Source organism: Acanthaster planci, linkage group LG08 (genome assembly GCF_054643075.1).
Source record: "Acanthaster planci isolate LZ-2023a linkage group LG08, COTS_SCS, whole genome shotgun sequence".
Classification (NCBI taxonomy): domain Eukaryota; kingdom Metazoa; phylum Echinodermata; class Asteroidea; order Valvatida; family Acanthasteridae; genus Acanthaster; species Acanthaster planci.
Window position 1 is genome coordinate 30434 of NC_141784.1, and position 16780 is coordinate 47213.

At 40.0% G+C, this 16780-nt stretch overlaps 1 protein-coding gene across 5 annotated transcripts; it reads right to left on the reverse strand.

The window, feature by feature from the left end:
• Positions 1–2076: 2076 nt before the first annotated feature.
• Positions 2077–15408, reverse strand: LOC110978080 (gamma-aminobutyric acid receptor subunit beta-like). Of its 5 annotated transcripts, XM_087140028.1 has the most exons (10): positions 14904–15035; positions 14249–14377; positions 12246–12270; positions 11778–11975; positions 11182–11281; positions 10347–10504; positions 9746–9901; positions 8346–8522; positions 8040–8087; positions 2077–7082 (listed from the first exon to the last, which is right to left on the reverse strand). In XM_087140028.1, exons 4-10 carry the CDS (start codon positions 11955–11957, stop codon positions 6903–6905), a joined length of 999 nt encoding a protein of 332 aa, XP_086996154.1. In that variant the 5' UTR covers positions 11958–11975; positions 12246–12270; positions 14249–14377; positions 14904–15035; the 3' UTR covers positions 2077–6902. The 5 variants fall into 5 exon arrangements, with proteins under 5 accessions (XP_086996154.1, XP_022088447.1, XP_022088445.1 ...); XM_022232755.2 differs by lacking the exon at positions 12246–12270 and having other exon boundaries at positions 8400–8522; positions 14932–15408; XM_022232753.2 differs by lacking the exon at positions 12246–12270 and having other exon boundaries at positions 14932–15405.
• Between the last annotated feature and the right edge of the window lie 1372 nt (positions 15409–16780).

A 16780-nucleotide genomic window follows, 5' to 3' on the forward strand; every position in this document is an offset into this window, starting at 1 on the left:
TGGCCACCCAACTTGGCAACTTGGAATAAGATCATTGGAATAAGAATTGAATAAGATCATTGGATTAATAACTATGTTGGACAAGGAAAATAAGAAAAATTTATGAACAGAATGATTAAATGAGCCACTTCCTCCTACTACAGGGTGGTTAAATGATGATGGGAGAGTGACTCAGAAAAAGATAACAGCAACTACAGCAACGGCAAATGGAAGCCAAAAAAAAAGAATCAAAACATTCAGCTTGAAAATACTAAACTGCCTCATATTGGTTGTATACTTAGTACAGTTGAAGAAAAAATTGACAAAAACTCTGGTGACGCTTTGAAAATACTAAACTGCCTCGTATTGGTTTTATACTTAGTACAGTTGAAAAAAAACCTTGACAAAAATTCTGTTGACGCTTTTAAGGGTCTGACATTTGAGTGGTTTTGTATTGAACTCATGTTAACAATAGTAGTTACTTTATTGCTGGCATAATGCAATTTTCTTAAATCTGGCTATAAGTATTACCTGTGGCATCCAGCTTACAGGCTGAACTATTCTGGAATCCTTCACATTTTTTTCAAGAACAGGATGATAGAAGTTACTCATAAATGGTGGTTTCCTGGGCAGGGAACATTCATGCACTGCTACATGACATGCAAGTAAAACAGTTCCCATTTGGGAATTCTTCCCAAATGCTTCCATATTTGGCAAGCCTGTCAAGATGTCTGCCTGTCCCTGTACTTGCATACATGTAGGAAATTCCAAGTTTTCAGCTAACAGGCAAATTTAACTGTTGGCTCAGAGCATGACAGTAACAGGGCGCTGAGCAGCCTAACCAGGAGGGTCAAGTCCAAAGTCACATCCATGTCTTGTGTCTACGGCAATGTCTTAGTTTTAAGCGAGTGGAAAGTTTTAAGGTAGATTCAACAGACGGATTTCACATTAGCGCCGTCTGCGCATATCTGCATCGAAACCGAGGATCTCTGTGTTGAACTTGACCGCGCGCCTGCGGAGTCCACACAGTACATGGAGTATCCGGTTCGTAAGTGTGACGCCACTTCAGTTTAAACCATGCCCAGTGCATAAGATACACGACCATCACTGGTACATTAGTTCGCGGTCAATTGTCGTTATTTATTCTTTTGATTTTACGTGTCGAGTCATCCTGAAAGATTCTTCCACAAAACTTTGCAGCCTGAAAAGTCTGAATTTAACATACCTTTGTGTATTTTGTGTCTTGACTCCTTACTTTCGATCGTCTGATCATATTAAGAATTGAAGCTGACACATACAGCCTCGTTTTCAAACGCAGAAGTGCGCAGATCGACGCTAAAAGCGTCGTATTGGGATCCATCTATGCTTAGCTGCAGGTGACAAGTCCATTTCAAATTTAGCCCCTACGCATGAGCCTATTTCCCATGTATGTACATGTCCTTTCCAACCTACATGTATTTTCCCACAGGTGTATATGTCCTTCCCAACCTATTTTCCCACAGGTGTACATGTCCTTTCCAACCTATTTTCCCACAGGTGTACATGTTCTTTCCAACCTATTTTCCCATAGATGTCATGCTAATTTCAGCCTGACCTTTCAAACACAGCTACACCCCCTACAAGTGCTTCCCCCTATGGGGGATACACTTGTAGGGGTTTTATATCATATAAGCAATATGTCAGACTTCTCCATTAAATGGAAAGAGGAAGCAAGTATTTCACAGCATGGAGCACATTGTCTAGAATGGACATTTATTGCGGCCGAAGTCTTGGCTGCTCTTGACTCTGCAAACAGCAGAAATTGACAAATCCTAAAGAGATTCTTTGAAACACTGCAAGCATGAGAAAATACCTAAACTTGGTGTAAAAAAAGCTTAACATCTGTCTGAAATGTAAAATCTTATTTGGTTAGCTTCACGTTATTCTGTACAGTTCATTTTTGCTACCCACTGCTGTTTGAACCTTGTGAATAGCATAACACTCCTAACTGGAGGCAGAATTCCCGGATCTCTTCAAGATTTTCGTCACCGTCTTCAACATGAAAATTGACAACAGAAGACTTTCTGCAATAACAAAATGATGGCAACTCAAGCAAACTTCTATTCCTTCCTTTCTGCCTTTATTATTGTACATCCCAAAGGAAATTCCTAGACAGAGAAACACTGATATTACAAACCACTGAAAATATAACAAGTCCTGTTGTTCAATAAGTTACGACACACTGTTCTTTCCATAATTTGAGTCTAACTGGTACACTTGTGCATATAAATTTCACAAAATATAGTTCTCTATTATTTATCCTGAATCGATAAGAGATACATATATTGGTCAACTGAACCTCTGTCTACAAGGCACAACACATCACATTATGTAAAAGTGGACAGATAAGTACATTGTATTACAAATGCAAAATGAAAAGAAGTAGTCATAAATAATGCAGAGGGCACTGTGAAAGACCTGCTTACAAACATCTCCAAACCTGTTCAGGTGCGATCTTTGTTAAATTTAAGTGTCAGTTTTGGCATGAAATAATATATGCAGCCTCTGCTCGTAATACCATACTGTCTCTTCCAATTGTGGACAATAAATCATAAACACATTACATAAAATACAAAATTCCAGTCTAACAATTAAGTGAATTGTATACAATGGGTTGTTGAATTGATGCATTTCTTTGCAAGAGGATGTATACCATGTAATATTTATCTGAAGCTTTGTTATAAAGGAAAGTGGAAACAGTGCATGGACTGATAAATTCTTCATTCCATGAAAGCACACAGCCAAAATAGTGCATGTGCATGTACTTACAAATCCTCCTCAGAAACTACAGTTTTGGGGGAGTTCCTTTTTAAAGTTTACCCAAGTCATAATTTGCACCTGGTGCTTTCTCTAATTAATGGAAATTGGCAGATATATGTTTTCTATCTCTATTCTTAAAGTTACATATATGTTACATCATGGAGGAAGGACACAGAAGGAGTTTGAACTGTCCAGACTACAACATCTGGCCGATTACCACTTTCTGGCATGCCCGGTATGTCCATAGCCAGAGCGCAGCGCACGCCTGCTACCCACCACCTGTTTTGCAACCATAAGCTCCCTTTGTACCCCATGATCGTCGCCGCAATTTTTCGTTGGTAATCTGCATCCCTAAAACGTTGTGTACTGCAGTATAGGAAGTTGAATATTCATGCCATCGTTGGTGCTTGATATGAACCGACAACATCATCAAATGTAGTGTTTGCGCAGTTGCTTTTATTAGGCTGTATACCCGAAGTGTTCATGTGCAGTTGTTGCCCTTATCGAACGCTTTCTTCTGGACTTCTTTTAGGAATAAATAGCCAAGCTGTTTGTAAGATTTTGTGTTTTGTTTGAATCATTTTTATTATGGCATTTGTACAAAGGTGTATTTTATGAGATTTCACGATCACTCCTTGTGATGAAATAGCGCATTTTGTTCCCAATGAGCTGAGCTTTCCAGAAGTAGTGAAGATTTTGATGGCCAGTCTTAGCCAAATTCGTACCTCGTCTTTGACACTGATGTATATTGGATGGAGGAGACTAGAATTACAAACTTTGCATGGATAATGAAACAGTGTGTCAAAATTTAAAAAGTTTATTTATGCTGGCAAAAGTAGGTCTAATATCAGGAATTTTTCTCTCTATTTCCTGGTTACATCGATAGTTTGTATTTAATTGCAAGCAAAAAACTACAAGTATTGCCAGGATATTACTGGCCCCACTTGTCCAGCTAAGATGCAGGCAGCAATAAGGCATTTTTGGAATGTTTTCTGTTATTCGGCAGCGACCATCATTGGACGCTTTGAAGTGCATGAGTTACAACTCCTTCTGTGTCCTTCCTCCATGGTTACATATGATAATTTCTCAAGATAATGCCACTGTGTTTAATCCCTATTAAGAAGGGGATGTTTCCAAAGCTAGTTCATATGAAATGTCACCATCATTAACCCTAACAGTCCTGAATCCTCCAATATCAATATGATTTTGCACACACCCTAGGGAGTTAGGGTTAAAGAAGCACTTTAAAATAGAGACATCAAAGAAGATGACATAAGATGCATAAAAAGGAGGGAGCGGAAGTTGCTTAACTGTTTCACCAGGAAAAGTGTAACAATTTTGGAGCTCAAGAGCAATTTTCTGCCAAGAAAAGGGACCAAAAGTGAGACAACATACCAGTACCTATCATCAGCATAGAGATGACATGTCAGAAAGTGATTTGATTTTCTTTGTTGACAGTCTACAGACTGAAATTGGCTGTAGAATGGTCAATTTACTTATCAGGTAAAATAAATTGAAGGGAGTTCATCCATCCCAATGAAAGAAGTCTTTAAGGAGTAGTTTTTCCAACGATATACTGACTTGAAAAAAGGAAAAGAAAAAATAGATGCCAGTAGTTGAGGGGGCCTGTCTGGTACAGTTTGACCTTTGGGTTAGAAATATGAAAAGGTCACATGAATGTGCATAAGCAAAATAATATGATCATATTCATATGAATGATGGGTCAGGTACAAATTATGGTACAGGATGACCTTTTGTAAGGGATAAATAGGAATATGAATATCATAGGGTCAGAAAGTCTGGCACAAGTTGACTTTTTCTAAGGAAACGATGACACAACCAGTGGAAATGTGTGAATATAGAAGGCGTTTGGGTAAAAATTATGGTGCACATTGGCCCTGATTTGAGTAATGCCAAATAAATAATAAATAATAATAACAATTGGGGCCTGGCCAGAAGTGAGCGTCGATCAGAGACAATCCCTAGACAATGGTTGGTTGGCTGCCTAGGCAGGTAGTAATGATCGTATTGTGTAGAATGAAAATCAAGGGTACTTCAGGAGAAAGCGTCAATTACTTGGACAATATTGACTCCTGGGAGATCTTAGATAATCAGAACTAATTGAAGTGCGTGTGTGTGGAAGCGGCAACAGGGGAAAATTACCAAATATACACTTTGGATGATCTTGGTGAAGATTTTTAGAGTTGAGGAAATAAACTAGACAATTTTGTGAGAAAACAACATCATAATGTCTACCAGAAAACCTATGCAATCAGATTAGTCGAACCAACTGAAGCAAACCATGGTTTTTTGCGATTACATTATTTGGTCGCACAAGTATCGAAGTTGCAGCTCTGTCACTCGCGGCAAATCTTGTGAAGGAACACAATCACGAAAAAGTAGAACTTGTATGTGAACCACGGTAAGAACTCCTAAAAACTCTTGGTTTTACAGTCACTAATTTACATGTATATCGACCTAAAGAGGAGAACAAATACAGTCCAAAGGCACAGTGCTTTAGTGCCCTTATTCAATGGAAAAATCATCATTAGAAAAATGCTACGGTCGATACGTTGATCGTAGGGTGTCAACAACGTAACATTACTTACAGCGTGTAGGAATTTCTGTGTCCAAAGTAATTCAGTGATCCATAAGCTGACAAACGAATTATGATTAATAAGAAAGTAAGACTTGTAAATGAAGCAGTGTTATCATAATAAAAGCTTGTTTTTCTATTAATCAATCAATCTATTTTTAGGGTTGATGTCATGATCTATGTTAAGAAATGATATCTTTTTTTTTGGCAATGTGCAACATGTCAAAATACCCCCTTCTAAAATGGGATAAAAGCCGTGTCAGAGGCGAAGGGACATCATTCTGGTCTGGAGTAGATGAGAAAGATGGCTTGTCTCAAAAAAACAAGCAACAGGTCGCCAAAAGTAACGCATTACCTTCATATAGAATGAGTTATAGCTGGAATTCGGCCAGTAGTCTTCACGCAGTCTCAGAATTTCGCAATGAATTGGAACAGGTTCCAAAGGCTCAAGTGCCCATAGACTCGAACAAACCAAACATGATTAAATTGGAAGGATAGAAGAAACTGGCATTGTTAAAAGAGAAAATGACAATACTATTGAAGGCACCAGAGAAAACTATTATAGATTTAACAGTTTCTCAGAGACTGAAACTGAATGATGATTGATACGTGGTTATCAAAAAGTTTTGGGATACGTAAAGATAAGAGATTATCATCAGACCAAGCAGAAGGGCATCCCATTGGCTCCCGGACGAGGGATTAACCTCATGGTTCCAGAGTGGGAGTGTCTTAAAACCTTGATACGGGCCATTGATGATGCCGTCAAAGAAGTACATGTAGATGATGCTTGTATTGGATAGAATAAAGCTGAAGTGGAAGATGTGCTAATTGATAGCGTAAAGTTGGTGGGAAATTTAACAAACGACAAAGACGAGGAGTGTTGACCCCTGGAGACCCATTTCGCTTTAATGCCTTCATCACCATCGTTATCTCAGCTGCACCTTCAACCTTATCATTCCATCATTATATACGCCATGGCGTAGAAGTTTTTTGGCCCAAACTTTGACACGGTGGAGGATCGGAGGATTTCAGAAGATTCAGGATGGTTCCTAGTGAAAATGCCTGGGGGGTTAAGGGTTAAACTGCCAACAATTCAGCAAGAAGTGGAAAGAAATGCATCGATTCCTTCATCTAGACTTCGAGCCTCAGTACTACCACAATTCTGAAACTGCGGTGTTCCGCTATTCAAGTGAGATGCTGAAGTACAACACTTGAAGTACTTGGAAAACAATTACAATTTCCTTTCCCAATTAATGCAAATACATGTAGCTAAAAAATATTTTGCCAAACAAATTGAACATATGGTTAATGCAGTAGAGAAATGTCAGTTCAGGCATTTTTACATACAATAGGATATCTCTACAAGCATGAAAACAATCATATGCTCTACAGTTCCATAAAAATTGGACCCAGTGAATTCCAACTTTCAATATCTCTGGTTACATAAATATTAAGAAAAATCAAAACATTGCACCAGTAGCAAATGGAACTTTTTTGGCATTATAGTCATAATTCTTGGGCTCTCACCTCAGCTTGAGCCGATGTCTTCCTTGTCAGTTGACTCCTGGTTCTCTTGAGTAGAATGGACCTTGTTCTTCTTGAGTCTATTTCCTCTCTTGCTCCTCACCTCTGCCGTCTGTTTGTCATTTCCTTTCTTTGCCTGGGCTAGACGTACTTCCCGGTTCTTGTTGATTCTAGCATTCAGCTCCTTTTTCAACAAAAAAGTTAAATAAAATTAGTCAGAAGCCAGCGTACATGACAAACTCAATCAGTTTGTAAAAGTTGGGGAACAATTACGGTGTAACGACAGATTGATGAGGCAGCATAGTACATGTACTGGAGTAAACACCCCTTGAAAACATGGGTCGCACAACATTAATTAGGGAGGCAGCTTAGAGTGTCACTTAAAGAGCAACCCCAACGGTGGACGAAAATAAGAAATCTGACCGTTGTATGTTTACTTGGATCCCATTATAGACGTCTATTCCACATAATCCCTATTTTTTTCACTACCAGTCAGGTTGCTCTTCAAACACCACCTGCAAGTGAGCTTTTACGGAGGGAACATCTGAACAATTTCACAGAAGGAACACTGGATATTTAAGAGGTAAATCCATCAGTTCAGCTCCAAACTGAACAGAAAAATGACCAACTGCTAACATTTCATTTCTAGGACATTTTGTAAAGGTGTTCTAAAAATCAGGTGAAACTTCCAGTGTTCTTGAAATTCAAACTTTTAAATCTGGTGGGAACTGAGAATAATACAGAAATGCAAGGAGGGAGGCAATACTTAACAACGTAACATTCGCGGAACATTTATGGATCACCTCCCTAACTTTTGAGTTCAGGTCTAGCACAGTTCTAAGCACCTTAAAAGGTAGATTTGTTTCTGTAAAAATTCTAAGCAATGTGACACATCTGGTGACAAATTTTTTTTTTATCAAGATGACACTGCGTAACAGAGCCAGACTTTGAAGCTTGGTGGATACGTTTTTAACGTTAAGGGGGAGCAAAACTTAATGGGCAGCCAGGCAACATTTACAGGTTGGAGAATGCCAATTTCACTCAGCCTCAATCTCCTGTCAGTACAAATGAACAAAGGTACTGATGCAAGAGGGTTGTGTCAAGCCAAAGAACTAAAGACAGAGATTGTTTCTCCACCCACCTCATATTCCTTGACTGCTGTTTGTATAATATGGTCTGATCTCCTCTTCTGTTGACAAATTAAGAATGAAAATAAAATCTGCGATAAGATCAAATACATCCAATACCACATTCAAAAACAAGAGTTCAAGAACCATTTCTGTAGTCACCCAGGGAAGGATTAAAGGAATACTTTTTAAGAGGACATAACTCCAGACTATTCCTGCAACAAACTGCTTGGAAGTAATAAAACTGAAGATATTTTTCTATCCCACGGATATCCCTCTCAAAGCTACCACAGTAATGAAAAAGAAATAAAGATGCTTACGACAATGCACATGTAGATTACAGCACCAACATGGACAATGACCAAAAGACCAACCATACAGTAGGCTGAGATGGCATCAAATAAAGCTCTGCTGTCTGGAGTAGCAAAGGCCGACGCCACTGCATTTTGGCACACTGCGGTACATTGGAATACTAGACAGAATATCACATACTTATCCTGCAACAGACAGAGAGAACAGGTAGAAATGACTTGTTGATTCATGGTATTAACAGAAAATGCAAAGCTGCATTGCACAGAGTGAATTCAGATGCTAAAGTTGCTGGGACATACTCAAATTTGAATTTGCCAAGAATCAAGTTGCACATTATTGAAAATGGCTGTCAGTGGAATGACTCTTGACTTCACCTCAGCATGCAGTACCTGAGACTATTTTATGTAACCATGCAGATTGGTCTTCCTATTTAAATTCCCTCTAGTGCTGATATTTGGATAACTTCTCCATACAGCGCATGTTCATATTCCACCATGAATGAAAGGGTCCATGCAAAATTCAATTATTTTACAGCCACAGAACAGAAACGTACATGAACCTTTGTGTTTCATTATTTCCAATTTTTGTTTTCCTATTATGGATAGGTTGGAATCTGAGCCCAATGTCACAGCATTGCTTAGCACACAATTTCACACTAACAAATGCTCCATGTATTTCATGGCGACCACAAGCAGTTAGCAAAGCCAAAGGCATGCTAACCTTTGAGGACAAATTTGCTTAAACTTAGTGACATAATAGGAATCTCTATACAGACAACCATTACCACAACCACGCCTAGCACCATCATGAAATAGAGCTAAGGTTAGCAAATTTGTCTGCTAAAGTTAGCATAACCATTTTGCTAACTGTTAAACAGCTCCGTGAAATTGGGCCCTGTTTACATGTTTACTTGTTCCGATTTCTGTATTCATGACAAAACTGATGACGTCTCAGGCACAGAACCTCCATTGTTCATTGGCTTGTTCACAAAAACTGTTGGAGATGTTCATATTTTGCTATATAGTAAATTTTGGCTTCTTTGTTTATTTATTATTGTGTGTAAGTGTGTGGCAATATTACAAAGATCTTAGGTTTTCAACAAGCAAATGTAAGATTCAAAATCTGAGCATCAAAGGAAATAAAACTGGAAGAGTGTTTTCCTTGATACATCACATTGAAAGTGCCCTCACTTGTTCAGAAAGCTGGGAAAATTTGTAATGTTTAAATGGATGTCAAACAATTCCACAAAATGAAGAAGAGAATAAAGACATGCATAACAAATTCAGCGCACAAACCCTTCAAGTACAAATATGAATGACCAAAATGTTGAAAATGTCAGCTTGGAGGGGACTGGAAAGGCACTAGAGACGTTGTGGCATACGCCAGAAATCAAATTGGCTAGACTCACCAGGAGTGTGAGGTATGAGATCGGTGGCAGGGCTTGGGCTGCAACATACTTGAAGGCTACGGCAGTGAGAAGCAGGGTTAAGGTCACACTCAGCCTGTCTTCTGGTTGGTCAGCACTCACGGCAAATGATGCGAAGGACAGGCACACAATTAGCATCTGACCCCCCCCAAAGACACCAGAAATAAACATTGAGGGTATAAACAGAGTTAGAACATCTGAAGCTTAGTGAAAAGTTAGAACTAACTTTAGAGGATTGGCTCTGAAAGATCTCATTTTGGTACAAGAAACATGGCTTGAAATGACATAAATATAATTAGTACTTGTACCGTTTCAGTCATGTTGAAATTTGTACACAATTATTTGTAGGAATTTGCACAATAAACTTTGTTCATGTACAGGTACATCACTTGATGGTAAGGTACCAGTACTTAATGTTTGAGGGTACAGGGAAACAAAGCTATGTAATGTGTGAACATAATGCAGTAAACAACAGCTTAACATGAAGGACTGGCAGTTGGTTTTTTTCAGAAAAGGAAGGAGTGGGTTGAAAAAATGCAAAACACTTCTCTTTCATGGAGCAACACTGCAAAACAAGTCTTACCAGCACTAAAGCTAGATTCCAGAAGTAGTAGAGAGCTTTCCTCTTGGCGTACATGGTCAGGTGGTATTTGGGGTATACCCGATGAGATCCTGTGTGAAGCTTGGTTCCTCTAATTGGGGTGGCTGCTACAACAGGGCACAGTTCCCACTCATGGCAGCCTGTTGAAGAAAAAAAATGACATTTTATGAACCCATTCAAAGGATGCGACTGTTCTCAATGGTAACACCTGAGACTAATATGCATCCACCTCAGCCAATGCGGGTAAGAGAAGTTACAAAGGGCATCACTTATTTTTTAGGAGAAACAAAAAAGAAATTCATTCGCTTCATTTTCAATCCAAATAATTTTTGCTAAAGAAAAAGAAATTGACTGGATCAGGCTTGCTCCCACAACCGTTTACGGGATTTAGGTGGTTTAACATTCAAATCCTACTCCAGTCAATTCATCCAACCTTCATACTACACATACTTTTTACTGAAACAGGTGGTCACATGAGGTCAAAATTACATTTCTCCATACAAATTTGCAACTTTTAGATTCCGCTCTTTAATCAGCTCTGAGTGGCTCTGAGCGTGTTTTTATGTGAAGATGACGTTCTTTTGGTAGAAACTCACCGTGTAGGTGTGCAAGTTTATGCATGTTTGGTGCAGGGCACGCTGAGAACATGCAATGAATTTATGTTGGAATATATGGTCTCTGCGTGTGCACTGAACGTGCACAGGAACCCTGTTGGAAAACGTCTTACCAGCCTGTCTTTCTTTCGCCGGTGACGGTGCACTTCAACTCAGGGCGGATTGCCTTTGAAATTCTGGTTTTGCAAAGAAAGAAGCTTTACCTGAAAACACATCCATACGAATGGAGTCTTTGATGTCCATGTCTTTGACAAATTCAACGTCTACCTCCGGCCAGTCAGACATTAGCTTGATTGTTAACCTCTAAGAAAAGGACGAGAACGATAAGTGTGACCAACCATTCCAAAACCAAATTGAAGTAGTCACTTCATATCCCTGAAGTTGAGGAATGTCCACTTTTAAGTTCCAAAAACTGTCACTGCCCATAATTAAAGCTTTCTGCTGACAGAATTTAGACTGTACTGATCACTTTAGAGTTTAAGAAAAAGAAATTGGAAAAGAGGAATTGTCAAACATCACAATTACCTACTGAGTGGCAAGAAAAAACACAAAATGAAGGTGGCTGTAAAGACACGTTCATTTTGCCAATTTAATTGGCCACTGTGTAAAAGTTCCACAATTGTAACCCTGAAAGGGTGGTAAATTTATACTTTTACAGAAAATGGCAGAGAAGTAGCCTGATTAAAAAGAGACAATTTTAATTACAGGTTTTGCCCATACAGTTTAGCTGCCACAGGGGTTGGTTGTGTGTGAAACTTGCAACGAGTAAACTGCCATCTGTAGGGGGGATATTTCTTACCTGGAAATCCACAGGGAAGTCGACCAGGTCCATCAAGGTCTTAAACGTTGCTTTCATTCGGTATGTCACATAGGCGTCAGGCACCCCTTCCACCTCGTCCGAATGATCCAGGATCCGGTGCTTACACTCCAGTGAGTGAATGGCTTCGGCATTAGCAAAGACAATCCTGGGGGACCACATCTTTTCCCAGTCCACATCCTGCCATACAGGTTGCCACGGGGAATAGGTGGGTAAGTCATTAGAGAATGCCGGACAGGATAACTTAAGTTCACACATTGTTAAGTGGTGTACATGCACTGTACATGTGCTGCTGTAATCTGAGGACTCATGATATGAATGCTGAGCAGCAAATCTCAGCGTTTTTCTGAGAACTTTCAGTTATCGACATTAACAGCTTCTGGAAACTGTTGGGTGCAATCTTTTAAGGTAGTATTAAGGTTTTGCATACTGCCTTGGCCAATTGATTACCTTGGAATTTACAATGATGTATCTCCTACATTCAATGGGCCAGAAGAGCAGGTGGTGGGTAGATCCATTGTGTTAAGGGAAGGAATAACACAGGTACATGATGATACGTGACCAATATGCAGTGTTGTACAGTATTCAAGTCCATCACAAGTCCTTCCACAAGTCCCTTTCATTTGTATAGCTTGTGAATTGGCCTAAGACTGAATGACTTTTGCTGGACTTACAGGGTTTTGTGATGGGCTTAAATACAACACTACCGATGTGTGGAGTCACTTGCCATGGCCCTGGTTCTAAAGTGACAACATATATTTGGCTAAAACATCCACACACATAAGCACTTTGGCTCTCCATCCTTATCCCACTGTTAGCATGGAGTGTAAATCAATATCCAATTAATTCCTCCAACAATGAGTAACAATTATTGATTTAAACTCTAATCCCTTGCACAATGCATGCTAAGGAGTTTGCTATTCAATGCACTAAAAGCTGAAAAACAAGCCCAAGATCACAGTACAACCTCAGCCATCATCAAGTATGCAAATATCTTCTTGCATGTTCCTGCACCTGTTTTTATCTCAGGACTTAAACTGAACCCCAGTTATATGATCCAGCAAGAAATGAGACCGAGGGGTATCCCCCAACATGCCCAATCACTACACACACTCTAGACTATTGTTACCTAACACATCCCCTTAGATGTCTGAAAAGAATTCCTCAGACTCCAGTGAAACAATGACCAACACAAAGCAGGGGGGGGTTCTCTCTTTCTCGTACCTCACTTCATATGACCCCAATGGACCACTGATGAGTGGAAGAAATCCCCAGAACCTAATCCAACAACCTTCAGATGGTGAAGTAAAGACAAGACACCCCCTCAAAAAAAATTGTGGCACAGGGCAAAAAGAAAGGGAAACACAATGCATAGAGCCACCAGAGAGTCTCTCTGGCCCAGTGCATATTTGGGAGTTCTTTGTGAGCTCTTTGTAAAGTTACAAAAGCTTTTCTTAGCCACAACACAGTACAGGCATACATAAATTAAGAAATCCTCTTTTCCTGCAAACACATACATGTATGCAGCAAGGCATGAGACGGAGAGAACCCCCTCTGCTTTGTTTTGGTCATTGTCTCGCAGGAATCTGGGGAATTCCTTTCAGACATCTTGGGGGGGGATGTGTTAAGTAACAATAGTCTGGAATGTGTATAGGGATTGGACATGTTGGGGGGTACCCCTCGGTCTCATTTCTTGCTGGGTATATGCAAACACTGGGTCTTTGAATAGACTGGGTCACAATCAAGAGCCAAGCCCAAGAATGGCACCCCATTGCTTGTCTAGTCTCTCACTCTCTCAGTCCCCAAGGAGGAAGCTCATGTACAGAACCCGTTTTTTCTTACATCTTCTGGTGACAATGTGTGTGGCTTCTGTGAGAAAATGTGGCCCAATTCAGTGGCATTTGTCATCATTGCTGAAGGCGATATAGCATTAAAAATTTATTTTAAATGTTGAAAGATGACAGGAGAGTGAAAGTCCACTGATGCATTCAATCACACTTTTGGGACAAATCACACAGCAGCATCGTTTTGTACTCATTTCCTACATCACATGACAGGGTCTTGGGTAAGAGTTCCATACATATGTACATGTATGGACATCACTTATATTCCAAGCAGTGGTAAAACAGCCATCAGAAAGCAACTGCATGTCCTACAATGTCAAATTTAGCAGGAAAAATATTGAAATGTTTATAAATTAGAAAATACCTAGAATTTTTCAGACGAGTCTCGTAGGGTTTGTGCACAGGGTGTCATGCGAGGTCCAAGTGTGGATTTCTTTCTGGGCCTTGACACTTACTTGTGTGCGCCCATTTTACTTGTCACAATCACCTTGAAACCGTGAAATTTTTGAAACTATTTGGATGTCAAACTTTGCCCAACTGTCCTACCAGACCCAAATATTCATGTAAATGTTTAAATACACAGTTCAAGAACACTATTGGTCCCCTCACCTCTCTAGTGAGTCCCTTCAACTCTGGTTCTTTGTACTTTACTCCTAGAAAGATCTCTGCATCAAACTGCTGTTTGACGGTGTCAATTTCCCCAACAGAGATGACATTACACCGGATACGTGCATATATCTGGAAGAAAAAAAATAATTCAGAGTATTTCAACAAATTACAAGTTGGTCAATGTACAAATTGATCGCCAAACGAGTTTCCGGAAAGTAACCACGCGAGCGGCAAATCTATTTTCAGCCAGAACCATTGCAAAAAGCTTATTTTCTAATGAAAAATTCTTCAATTTAGATCACTTGGTTCATAAATAAGAATTCCAATGAATTTTTTACAAATTGGATTTTGTGTAAATTTCGACTCAACTTTTTCAGCTGCACAGCGCGAGCCATCAACAATACTACTTCGTGTTGCACAGCTGACGAACCTATTACGTCACATACAATTCAGCAACGTCAATATTCTCAACCTTATCCAGGTTTACGAATCGCACACTTGACACAGTTCATCTGAAATATGGCAAATTCATCTGTGACATGACATTGTACACGAACATGCTGGGCACAAGCACAATGGACCTCTGTGCTGTAGTTGGGCCGGCCCAACTATAGCACGCTAGTTGGGACAGGCACAACTGACACTCAGACTTTACCGTCACTGGCCTGGCAAGGTCAATCTACCTTTCGTTTGTCCAGCCGGGGTTCATGCCAAACTTCGGTGCTGGAGGTCCTTCCGTTCGCTTCAATTTCTGTCAGTTTGGACTTAAATACTGACAGATTCTCTAACACTCGATTCCTGAACGAAATGTCCACATTTCCCTCTTCGTCAACCATATTTGAATGAAGTTATATCCGTGACTTTAATAGTCTTGCAATGTCTAGAATTGTACACGTTGTCATGTTGTAGCGGCGGACCAAATAGCGAGTTGTGGAAACCAGCCGGGCGGCGCTAGGCGACAAGCTTCAGGGCACGACTGTAAGGCTAGACTGGCTTCCTTCCCTTTCTTCTCCGTTGCGAACTCGGACATTGTGCGTACACTCCAGGGGGGGGGTCCCCTCACCCTCTCATCCTAGGCACCAGCTTAGAGTTTGAAAAAGCCTTGCACTTGCAAGGCGATAAATTCACTTGATTCCTCCTCCACAAAAAGGATTTCCTGCTTGTGCCCCTCCGTTGCCAGAGGGCGCCGCTCTGCCATCTGCAACGTAAAAAGTGAAAGGGATCTGGATCTCGATCAGTGGTCCTAACGCTGCCACAAAAATAAGAAACATTGGAAAACGTGAATGTTCCAACAAAATTCATTTCCTTCTACTGAAAAGGCGAAGGATGTGAACAATCGCTGTAGGTTGGGATGAGCTGCTTGGCTACTTGCAAAATAAATGCACATGCAGTTATAGGAACTACATGTAGTTTGCATAATAGTGATGTTACACTGTTACATGTATACTGTCGATAATCAACTAAAACAGCAGGTAATAGGTCTTCTGATAGTTAAGTGGACAGGCGTTGGACGTTTTCGTCTCCTTGTGTGTGTGTGTGTAAATCAAGACAGTAGAAAGGGGGAAAGGCATACTGAGCAAGGGAAGGCAAAAGGTTACTAAAGAAGGGGTGGGGAAAAAACAGCCTTGATGACTTACAAAACGACATGAACAGAGCACGAATGCTGAAAGCGAAGGGGGGTGTCAGATAAAGACCTGGCCAGGGAGGGAGGAAAAAACACCGCCTTGATCAATTACCCTGGGTGGAGGGAACATTAAAGGCACCCACAGCAAGATGATGATGGCAAATTGGAAATTATTAATATAACATATAATGTTGGCTAGTGGTAACAGACCGGGGAATTCGAAGTTTACGTTGTTTCTGTAACTGAGGGGATTTTCTCCTTACCCGACAGCTTTTCTTACCCAAATAAAGACACTTAAAAAAAAAACAAGGTTTCCTCTATTTTTTGTTTTACTCGGTGAAGTAAAGGACAAACTATGACACAATTTTAGGAGAAGACAACATTAGCGTTGGCGCACTAAGCCTGAAACTTTGTTACTTATAGGCCTAATAACCATTTGTACGAGTAGAACATTATACTGGTTATTTCAGCAGTCAACATTTAGGATACAAAATGGTTATTAGATGGTCCCTAAACTGAGGACAGTAACGATTTATGAAGAAAGGGTGATGACAGTGTTATGTCAAGGCAATCCAAGATAATGCTTTAAACAAAAAGTACAATCATGAATGTTTTTTAAATACCCACGCACGAAAAAATTACTCGGCTTTTTTTTCTGGATTGGAGTCTTTGCAACCAACACTTTCAGAATTCTTTTATCACTGTTGTTTGATAACACGAGAACACCGACAACACAGAAATTCCATAGGGGCCGTCCATAGTACGCATGAATTGGGGGTGCCGTTGCATACACCATGCGTCAAGAGGGGAAGGGGGGGTCAAGCCACTGCGTATCGCGTATCGTACGCAAACCAAAAATTTGCCTCTGATAATTTTGTAACACGTCTTGTATTTCACATGCACGCAAA